The sequence below is a fragment of the Pelmatolapia mariae genome, linkage group LG6 (assembly GCF_036321145.2).
Source record: "Pelmatolapia mariae isolate MD_Pm_ZW linkage group LG6, Pm_UMD_F_2, whole genome shotgun sequence".
Taxonomy (NCBI): Eukaryota; Metazoa; Chordata; class Actinopteri; order Cichliformes; family Cichlidae; genus Pelmatolapia; species Pelmatolapia mariae.
In genome coordinates, this window is record NC_086232.1 from 35,380,225 (window position 1) to 35,390,994 (window position 10,770).

Sequence of the window (10,770 nt, forward strand, 5' to 3'; positions counted from 1 at the left end):
GATATTTTAACAGTCTATAACAGTAAAAACACCTTGGGGAGCTCAAAATATCAAGTCTCCACAGATAACCGGTGCTTTCTAGTGATTCTAGATGTAGATTTTTTTTTTTAATATGCCAGCAATTTAACTAGAGGTCCAGTCACTATCAGTAGCTGCAGTCCAGAATCACAGGTTTGAATAAGAGTTTTTTAAGGACTTTTTTAAAATGGGGTCACTGCATAGACCAAAAGAATCAGTTGTGTGGGCCCATGGGAAATCATTATCAGAAATAAATTTCACACTTGATGACAATCACTTGAAAATTCAACAGGTTATGATTTTAATTGTCAACCAACAATTAAGGAGACCCCCCTGAAAAACATAGCAGCCAGATTAATGCACAAGATGAAACTGAGGTAATGCAGTGTGGTTACAGCCATAAACATCGTTTATTCTATGTAAAGAGCAATATATCACACCCTTTATTTCAAGCACACCAATGGAAAGTAAAGCAGTGGAGCAAACCACTGCCTGCCACAATTATCTGGATCTGGTTCAACATCAATATGATGTCACCCAATTTTTCTTGTTTAAGTTTGGTATACGTTTGTGAAGATATAATCCTAAATGTCTAATAAACTACTAGAACAGATCCAAATGTGGACCTACTGGAAAAGTGAATCCCTTCTACATTAGTCCAAGCCCTCAAAAACGTTCATTTAAATCAGTCCAGAACAGCAAAGAAACACACAAATCAACACAATAACAAAAGCTCCTTGTCAGAGGTAAATATCTACATGAAAATATCTAATCACTCAAATTAACCCAATTAAACAGAAAAACAATAAATTGCCTTTTTTTCATATACAAACTTTTCTCAGTGCTCTGGAATGCCATAAAAACCTTGTCTCACATCAAGTGCTACATGTCAACTTTGTACACGAGTAACTGCATGCATACAAGTGCTACATATTTATACATATAAACTGTACACATAAAAACCTTCATGCATTTACAATATAGTTTAGCAAAACATGAAAACTCATAACAAATTTTTCCCATGCCAGTATGAGCACAATGCTCTGAGGTTTGTGGAAAACCCCCCAAAACAGACGCTTCCATCTTTTCTTCCAGGTTTGTGCTGCCGTTCGTCCTCTCGGCTCTGCTACGTCTTTAATCCTCTCTGAGCCTGCTTCAGCAACGAATCAAAGTCGAGGTCCTCAAACTTGGTCCTGGAAGGAGACGCTTCTGCGTCTCTGTTTGCATCTGAGAAAGAGAGGGATGTGCACATGTTCACTGCTGTGTTCAACAAGTTGAGGAGGGTGCCCGCGATGTGTATTACAATATAGTGTGAGAGCACTGTAGCAAATACAGCTTTTGTGAAGCTTCAAAATTTCAGTTTATGATAACACTGTTGCACTGTAACTCTTGACCAGCAGTGACACTGGCCCTTAATCCAAGTGCTTCATCTGTCTGCGGAGGCTGCGTGATAACAAACTCTGCTCTCCTTCCCTCTCAGCCTGTCTGTGTGGCCATTCTTTTCTATGGGCACTGGAGAGGATGTGTGCTTTATTTTCAATCAGCAACACCTGGGCCCAGAGCGCCAGTGCTCTACAAAAGCCAATAGGGATTAGTTGCTGGGTGGCTCTCCTCCCTGAAGCCTGGAATGTTTATTTTAAACCAAACAGCCCTTCTAAGAAATACTAGAGCTGCTTAAAAAGAGCAACAAGCCCGTTTACTGGACCTGTGTGGATTCAGATACAGATGCACCTTCACCTTTACGAGGTGCCTCGGGCACAAAAAGTTAGAAAATCACTCACCTAATCAATTTATAACTTACACTAGTTACACCATTCATCTTTCTGATTAAGGTTTTCAGCTGTACACAGCGGTGCTGTTGGGGTGCTCTATTCTCACAGAAGTGAGGGGACTGTCATGATAGACTCAAATCGACCATGCTAGTCCTGCTGGGAAGTCATGAGGTGTTTTAGCAGTTGGTTTCTGTTTGTAATGAAACAGATTAAATGTGCACAATTATCATATATAACACCAATTTTAATTCCCAACCCAAAGAGATGGCCCACACTGTACAGGTTGGGACATCACTGGGGTGGTATCTTTGGCTCTACAATTAAAGAGCAAAAACAACAGTTGACTGTGTTGGGTATAAACCCCCTTTTTCCTGTGCTGAACATCTCAGCCTCATGTCTGAACGAGTACTGTGGTTTCTTTCTTTTTTTTAAATGCCTGAGAGCAACTTTCAATTTTAATCTGTTGGATTTAGTCACAATGTCACATCTCTACAACTTCAATTATTTTTTTTGGTTGTCTGGCTACATTTAATATGATTTCATTCAACTTCTTTTTTTCCTTTATTCTGGTGGAATAAACCAAGCGTGTTTCAGCCTGTCCATTCTCACACAGCTATTATAAGGCCGGGCTTTTATTCCCTTGCGGACGCCACAGATGAGTAGTTGTTCTTATTATATTTGTAGACCTTAGTTTGAAGCCTGCATGTGCTGCTGGTGCTCTTATACTGTGTAGAATACACAGTATACTGTCTGTACAGTCATAACAAATTGAAGGATACAGCGTGTGTAGGTTCACCTGGACAATTTCAGCTGTTTCATAACACAGTGGTTTTTAGGGCAAATTTTTTTAGTCTTTTCCAGAGAATTCTTTTTTTTATCGGTTTGTCCGGTAACTCTCTCCTTTCACTATAGTGTAGTGTTTGTCTTGGCTGTTGGTGTTGGACCTACCGAGATCCATGTAGTTTGTATTACAAAACTGCCTTCTTCCACCAAAGCAGATGTCAAAGGGCAGCTCATCAGGTTGCCGTAGTTTCCCACCATTATCGATGGCTGCGAAAGCATCTTCCATGTTGTAGAAAGTAACGAAGGCATAGTGGTCACTGTGGGAACCAAAGGTGTTGAGTTTAATGGTGACCCATTTCACTGTAAAGCCAATAAAAAACGTGTTAAACTGTAATGGTGCATGCTTACCCCCTATCTCTGAAGTGAAGTGACACACACTCCACCTCTCCAAACTGAGAGAAGCGTTCTCTCAGTTCATCGTGAGTCATGGACCTGCGGATGCGGCCGACGTACACCACCCGGCGCTCGTCCTGTGTGAAAGAATTAAATGTGATATAGTTACTGCCCACTGGAAAAGTAAAAAAAAATATCAGTACATCAGATGATTTTTACTCACTATGGCTTTCAGTTTCTGAATCCTTATCTCGTGCTCTCTCCTGAGCTTCCTGGACTCTCTGCTGCTGCTGCTGCACGGACGAAGAAAATGGGGAGTGAGATTTTGCTCCCACTGAATGTGTCAGTTATCACAAAAAATCAGGGGCAACGAGAAATTAGTGCAATTGTTCCTTATGTCAAAAGTTAGCACTAGTTCTCTTTGGATGTTAGCAATGACTGCACTGTATCTGAACTGGATGGTTACAGCTCATCAACAATATTCACTGACCTGCAAAAGTCTCTCCACCGCTTACGGCATATTTGTGGAGATGGCGACCGGGACCGGGATGTGGACCGGGACCAAGATCTGGACCGTGATCTGCTGTATCTTGGTGTGCAGCACCCTGACCTGTACCGCCGAGGAGGGGATCGGGACACGGAGCAAGAGGGGGACGATGAACACGAGCTGCTCTCTGAACGCTTGCGATGGAGCCTGCAAGATCGACATATTGTAGCCACAAAAGGCAAAAGCTCAGGCTGAACGTGAATGATAGAAGATGAGTACCTTAATCTTTTTGGAGAGCGAGATGCAGAGCTGGATGAGGAAGAAGAAGAGGAGGACCGGGAGCTGGAGCTTGAGTCAGACCGTGGTGATCTTCTCCTGTATCTCCTCTTCTCTCTGCCTCTGACAGGAGGACTGGGTGGAGGTGTCGGGAAGGTGCATGGAGCGGTCTTGTTTTCACTCCTCCCACGATCTTCTTTGGCAGCACAGTCTGCAAACTGCAGAGCTCTGTCTGTGGTCTCTGATCTGGCCCTGGGCTGATTGAACTGATGCTGCAGCACAGACTGTGTTTTAACAGTTGTAATCTGGTTCTTCTCTTCACCTGCAGCTTGCGAGCCCTGGGTCATCACATGGTGCTCATTTGTGGTTTGAGAAGCATCCTTGAATAAAGGGGGCTTAGCTCTGCTACGCTGAGAAGCATTTACAGGAGAATGATCTACAGAGCCGCAGTAATCGTGATCGGCAGATACGTGCGCAAACATGTGAGGAGAAGCAAGAGCTGCAGCTGACTCTGACTGAGTTGTGTGAGTCTTCCTGGACGGCAGAGGACGGGGGTCAATTATCTGAATGGCCTTGGATGGAGGATTTTTCCGTCTTGCAGGCTGCTTAGTGCTCAGAATGATTTCAGTGCTGAGGGGCTCAGGGATATCCACAGCCTCCAACACTTGGAGTTTCTGAGTTTCTGCAGTGCTTAAAGATTCAAGTGGTCCCACAGAGGACATCGCCGTTAATGAAGCAGCACGAACAAGCGCGGGCTCGTTCTCACAAACTCTCTCTTCTTTAGCTGGAGGAGGAAAAACAAAAAGAGGTTATGTATCACAGGACACGAGCCTCCATTAGTACACTGCTGCTAGTAATCTGACAAAATTCACCTTGTGTTTCCTCAAACTGCTCCAACAAGCTGGTCAGATCAGTCGCTTCAATTCCTGATGAAGGAAAGAACAAACGTGAAACGACCGCTTTGGAAGACGCTCGCCTTTAGTTCTCTCTCACTCCTATCATCATCACATTTAACACAAAATAATAACACACATGTAAGCTCAAAATGCTTGGGCTTTCTTATTAATATGTTCTATGAGAAAACAGTAAAGATGAAGACTGAATCTTCTAGTATGCAGAGTTTATCACAAGTCTACCATCTTCTTATCTTTTTTGGACAGCCTTTAACTTTGCATGCGTCTCCTGTCTGCACACCGTCTCCACGTCATCGTCCCACACAAGTTCTACCAGTTTTTCCTGGTAGTTCACAACACGTTACTTTCCTGCTTTCGTTGTGGAAAGCAAACAGCTTATAAGTGCTTTACTGCCGCACTGTGGTGATCGCAACATGCTATATACTAGCAAAAAAGGAGGAAGTATGTTTCATGGCACAAAACATAAAAAATAACTGTTGTTTTAAATCAGGCATATTTTGCCTTTGAAAATGTTTTCCCCCGATTCCAGTCTTTAAGTCGAGCTAACTGGCTGCTTTACGTTTATTTCACAGTCAATCAACTTCTGTAGATTTCCTAAAATGTGAAACTATTCCTTTGTGTTTACCTGAGTCAGCTGTTGCTCCCTGCACTCTGCACCTGGATTGAGGAGGTGGTGGTTCCTCAGGAGGACTCATACTGTGGGTTAGGACCTCGGTTACTGCTCCAGAATCTATGTGAGTAAGGGGCTGACTGAAATGTGGGCTGACAGAGGAACATTTTATTGGTCTCTGTGCGTCAGGACTTGGTGCCTGTGGAGTTTCTGGTAAGTGCTGGGTTCCTTTGGGTGGGCTCAGACTGCATTTTTGAATGTGTGATTTCATGCTTTGTGAGTTCTCTTGTTCCTGAGAGATATAGGAATCATCTGGTATTTCACTAAATGCTGTCTTCATATCCCGAAGCGGTGCAGGGCTCTCTTGGCTATAATCTTTGATTAGAGGTGACACCTGGGGATTTAGCTCTGAGGAAAATGTCTGTCTCTGAAGAGGTGCAGCTGAGGATTCAGTCTGGAGTTCTTGAGGCTGTCTGGTGCTCTGCAGGCTTGAATCCCTGGACAGAAACTCCACTTTAGGTGCTGATGAAGAGTTGGAAGTGGATGGTGATGCTATCTGAAGAACTGGCAGGGAAAGGAGGACAGGATTTGGGGGGTCACTACTAAGTATTGTTGGCTTCTTCACTGGACTTTTCTTGCTTTCATGAACAATGTCCGGCAGTGGACTGGTAGGCGAGAGGACTTTGGATTCAGTCCTTTGGTGATTTCGTCTGCTGTGATTTACATAAGTGGAAGATTTGGCTTCTGAGGAGTGAAGCTTGTGTGGTGAAGAGGCAAGATGGGATGACTTGAAATCAGGTTTACGGGGGTCTGGGTAGTGATGCGGCATCTTAAGTTTGCAGCCGTTTTGTTTCTGCAAACAGAGGATGGGGGTCAGCTCCTTAGGGGGCTCAGGAACAGAGGGCCACTTGGTAGTGTAGTTCCCCTGTTTCTCTACCAGGGGTTGTCTCTTCTGGCGCAGCTGTCTGTACTGTTGGAGGCTGAGTGATCTGGCCTTTGTCTGAACTTTAGGCTGCTGGTCCTCAGTTTTGTTATAATTCACCTCCGAGGACGTTGCTGAGGCTTCAATTGCTGGATTTTCAAGTGTGTTTGTGCTGTTCAGTGGAAGTGACTCACTTTCACTAGTATGGCAATTTGTGGGATTGCTCTCATTTAATCCATTTTCCGATTCATCCAATGAAGCCACTCGAACGGGGCCAAAGCTCACTCTTTTCTTCCCTTTGGATGGGGGTGATCTGGAGTTTCCATTCAACAGCACGCTCTTCAGGACTTGCCCGCTATCTCTTCTTTCATCTACCTCATCTCGTATCTTGGTCTCTCTTACAGGCGCCTCATCATCAGATACTACATTTATCTCTTCATCACTGTCTCCAGTTGGTCTTTCATACTTCCACACTTCTTCCTGGGAGAATATGGTGGGATGTGTCCTCGGTTGATCCCCTTCCTCCACACGGAGCTTCAGACAGTAGGGGTGCATGAGCTTCACCAGGCTGACGAGAGAAGTCGAGGTAAAAACCTCGACTTCGGCATCTGCCTTTTTATTTTTGGGATGAAACATCTGGCCTTGTAGCTTAAACATCTGTGACAGACCGCTTTTCTCTAGTTTGCCCTCCTTGCCTTTCTCTCCATCACTCTTAGTTGTGGATGCTGTAGTTGGTGTTTTAGATCTTGGTCTAAGTCTCTGAGCAAACGATGATCCCTATTAAAAATGAGAGAGAGGGGTCTCAAGATCTCATACTGCAACTGCTGCGAGTAACATGTCACTTCCTTCCTACCTAAACATATGTTACCATGGTGATCTAAAAGAGTTGAAGTTGTGACACAGAAAAATCTTTATTTTATTTACAGACACCTCACTAACCCACTAATCCTGCTTTGTAAAGTTCCACTTTAGCTGATCATCATTAGTTTCATGATGAAACAGTCGAAACGCTTCTCCTACTTCTTCTCCGATTACTAGAACGGACTGTGGACAATACAAGTAATTCTTTATTCTAGTTTCTACTCACCACGGTGTTGTCCCTGTACTCTGCCTGGCTGAGGAACTTGGTGTCTGGCAGGGTGTCGAAAGGAGACAGAGTCCTGCCGTCATCCTCCACACAATCCAGCATCTCAGTCAGGGCAGACAGCAGGCGCTCGCTTTCTTCCTCAGCTCTGCTCTTGCACTGAAGCGAGAACGCCAAATCAAAATACATACACAGCCAGTGTGACTGAGTGAAATCATTTAGATCAATCTGCTTTGACTCTGACCTCCGATGCAACAGTGGAGTCTTCCAAGATGGCCAGGATGGAGTGATCCACACAGGACTGTGTGTCCATGTCCACACCTGCCCTGCTCAGGACTGGCTGCAAACACAGACATGAAGAAAATCACTTCAATGTCCATGTTATACTGATTTGCATGCACACACATTAGTGTATTTACACTTCGTGCTAAATAAAAAAAAACCCAAAACACTCATTTCCCTGGGTGTGACCAAAAGATCAGGAAGCATGACTCTAACTCCAGAGCAAAAACAGGAAGTCCCAGTTCTGACAAAAGTTCAAAAAACTGTGATCAGATCTGATACGTGAATCGTGTTTAAAAAGCGAGTACTTGTCTATCACACATAAACCCATACTGACTTATAGATTGTCCTATATGAAATGTTGTCCTCGCAGAACATGATAATTTGATTGCTTACTGCACTCAGCACTATCTGTAGCATTAGAGTAGCTGAATAGTGGTGCAGCTAAGTTGTTTGTTAGTTTGTGAAATACAGCGGCTGTCAATAAAATGTTAACATTGGTGTTTTATACTCCCTAAATAATATTGTCCATTTCAGGGTTTAACAGAAACAATATCTCAATAACTGTGGGCCACTGAGAAAAAAAGTGCATCACATGGACAATAATAATGGACCACATCTTCAGGTGTGTTCAGTCCTTCTGCCAAAGGTGCATAAAATCAAGTATCTAGCGAAACATTTACAAACATTCGTGAAGAACAGTTTGCTGTAAAGAGCTTAATGAATTTGAGTGAGCTGCTGTAATAGGATGCAAACCTTTAACAAGTCAGTTTGTGAAATTTCTTCCCTCCTAGATTTCCCACAATCAACTGTAAATGGTATTACTGCCGAGTAGAAGCATTTAGGAACTTAGCTTAGCCATGTAGTGTCAGACCACATAAAGTTACAGAGTGGGGTCGCTGAGGTGCACAGGGCATAAAAGACTCTTGTACTCTGCTGACTCCAAAGCACCAAACCTCCTCTGGCATTAACATCAGCACTAAAACGGTCCACCAGGACCTTCATGGCTTGGTTTGTTTTAATGCAGAGCAGTTACTGTAAGTTTAATTTGTAGGTGTACCAGTACTTTTGTCCATATAGCATACTTTCATGAGTGTTTTCTTACGTCATTATTCACAAAATAATTGTTTTAAAAATGCATCTTTGGATAGTTTTACACATAAATGAAGCCATCCTTAACCAGCTCCTACTCACCACCTCATTACTATACAATGAATAACTCAATCAAGAAGCTGGTGAAAGGAAAGGTGCCTGTGTTATGTTGGATACTGGGTCTAATAATTTGACCTAAAAAAAACCCCTATAAAGTACCATTTATTTTTTTTAAAGATTTAAATCTGTGACAGCACACTTATAACTCACTGGGAACCAGGAGTGCGCATGTTTGTTTTAATAGTATTTCATTTTATTAACAAACTTTGCCTATTTTTTGGGACCGCTGTTTAAAAGACCCCTGCAACTATTTTAGGCTCTAAATGTGATTATGTGGCTCATGCTATTAAAACAAGAACTGTGTGGGGGGTTTAATTCATATACTATGACTAAACACAAAGAGGAGCGGACACTCAGTCAGACAGCAGAGGATTTCTCTTAAAGGAAAGAACAGGAAAGCGAAACTTCAGCTTATAAGATCAAGTGGTGTTGAATGAGTAGGAAGCCGGCTAAGGCCCTAGAGGCGGGTGTAACATCTGTACAGCACCTCTGGGAAGTGAAGCAGCTCTCATTTCCTGCACTCCTCTAACCAAGCATTTGCTTGACAGGGCAGCAGTTCATTTCTGTGCCTGGAAATATGTTAAAATTAGGCTTCAGGCAGTCAAGCAAGGACAGCAGCTGGGGGATAGTTGAGGGAAATAAAGCAGCGTGGGTCGTACGGAGGGCGCTGCCTTATCTGAACATCATGTACCTCCTCGGGAACTCACCGGCTTCCCTCCGTTTAAACGTCTAAACTAATAAACATCAAACTAGACACGAACAGCCTCATTAACTAGCTTGTCATTTAGCATTTCCCGCATCCAAACCGCCCAAATGACAGGCGGATCGATCCGCTCCCTGATCACTACCTGAGTAGTACTACGAGCTCGTTTCAGCCACGTGTCGTTATTCGCGCATGTGGCCTCGAGCGCAGGGGAAACACGCCCGACTAATGCACCGAAACCCGCCACCATGCGGTCTATTTTATGACCGATGAGCTAAAGTGAGGAAACCGGTACCTCGTTGGGGGTGTTGCTGGCCATAAAGTCGCTGTTGCCGGCATTTATTTCCCCGTCTGTCCCCCTCCACCGCGCCGCCATCTTGCCTCTCCACATGGTCCGCTGGCAGGCCGGAGGGAGACACGTGGTCACCGGTTGGAAGCGCGCGAAAAGCACTGATCTGAGATCGGATTTAACTCCGTTAATCAGAGCGAGGACTCGAGTAGAAATCAGATCCCAGGTCAGCTGTCTGCTCGTCACGTTTCTCATTGATTATTAATTAGTTTTAGCTTAAAAAATAGTTTTAGTGACCCACAAAGCGAGACGAATTAGGGACAAATAAAGGAAGCGGGTTTTGAAAATGAAAGGTAAAATAAAAGGCAGCTTATTAAAGGAATTGTTTTTCTTTTCTTTTTACAGGATCGTATTCAGAAGCACTTAAATGTTTCTGGACTGCTTTCATGCCACCCAATTATAACCAATTCAACCAAATAAGTAAAAATTTAACTTATTAAAAGTTGATTCTTGTTACAGGTTTAAATTTTTCATTCATTAGTTATTGCTCAAAGCGACACCTTGTGGTGGAAGAGTCTTGTTACAGATGTTATGTACAAATATAGATATAAGCGATAGAAAATGTGAACTCTCTATAAAAAATAAGTTATACAACCAATATACTCAAAGTGAAATGTTAAATTAAAATTAATTATTCTAAAATGAATATAAGTGAAAATGGTCCAGGTAGGAGTGATTTCCTGTTCCGATAATAAAGTATACCTGATCCACATCAGTATCAATCTATTGAAGTATCCTAGCAAAGTGAAAACACTATTCAGTGTTTCTGACTCTTTAACTGATACCTTTCTTCTTCTTAATTTGTCCCTGAGGTTTTGCATTAAGATTTCATGAGGTACCCTACCACTGCTGTAAGAAGACCCACCCTCACAGCCTCCATAGTCTGGCCTCGCTGCTCTTCTTGCTCCCTGCTGGCTCTGGAGAAAAGATCTCACTTTGTGCAGAGAAGGACACATGCCACACAA

The 10,770-nt window shown here is 43.2% G+C and overlaps 1 protein-coding gene across 1 annotated transcript; it reads right to left on the reverse strand.

The window, feature by feature from the left end:
* Positions 1 to 295: 295 nt before the first annotated feature.
* LOC134629430 (peroxisome proliferator-activated receptor gamma coactivator-related protein 1-like) lies at positions 296 to 9,842 on the reverse strand. Its single transcript, XM_063476747.1, has 11 exons — positions 9,752 to 9,842; positions 7,504 to 7,599; positions 7,263 to 7,418; positions 5,269 to 6,952; positions 4,602 to 4,655; positions 3,733 to 4,513; positions 3,457 to 3,660; positions 3,190 to 3,259; positions 2,982 to 3,103; positions 2,739 to 2,890; positions 296 to 1,245 (listed from the first exon to the last, which is right to left on the reverse strand). The coding sequence occupies exons 1-11, from the start codon at positions 9,830 to 9,832 to the stop codon at positions 1,145 to 1,147; spliced, it is 3,501 nt and encodes a 1,166-aa protein (XP_063332817.1). The 5' UTR covers positions 9,833 to 9,842; the 3' UTR covers positions 296 to 1,144.
* Positions 9,843 to 10,770: the final 928 nt, after the last annotated feature.

Coding starts and splice junctions, on each gene's coding strand:
- LOC134629430 (XM_063476747.1), bottom strand. CDS start 9,832: ATGGCGGCGCGGTGGAGGGGGACAGACGGGGAAATAAATGCCGGCAAC. Junction 7,419..7,503: donor ACTCCACTGTTGCATCGGAG/GTCAGAGTCAAA, acceptor TTCTCGCTTCAG/TGCAAGAGCAGAGCTGAGGA. Junction 3,661..3,732: donor CGCTCTCCAAAAAGATTAAG/GTACTCATCTTC, acceptor TCGATCTTGCAG/GCTCCATCGCAAGCGTTCAG.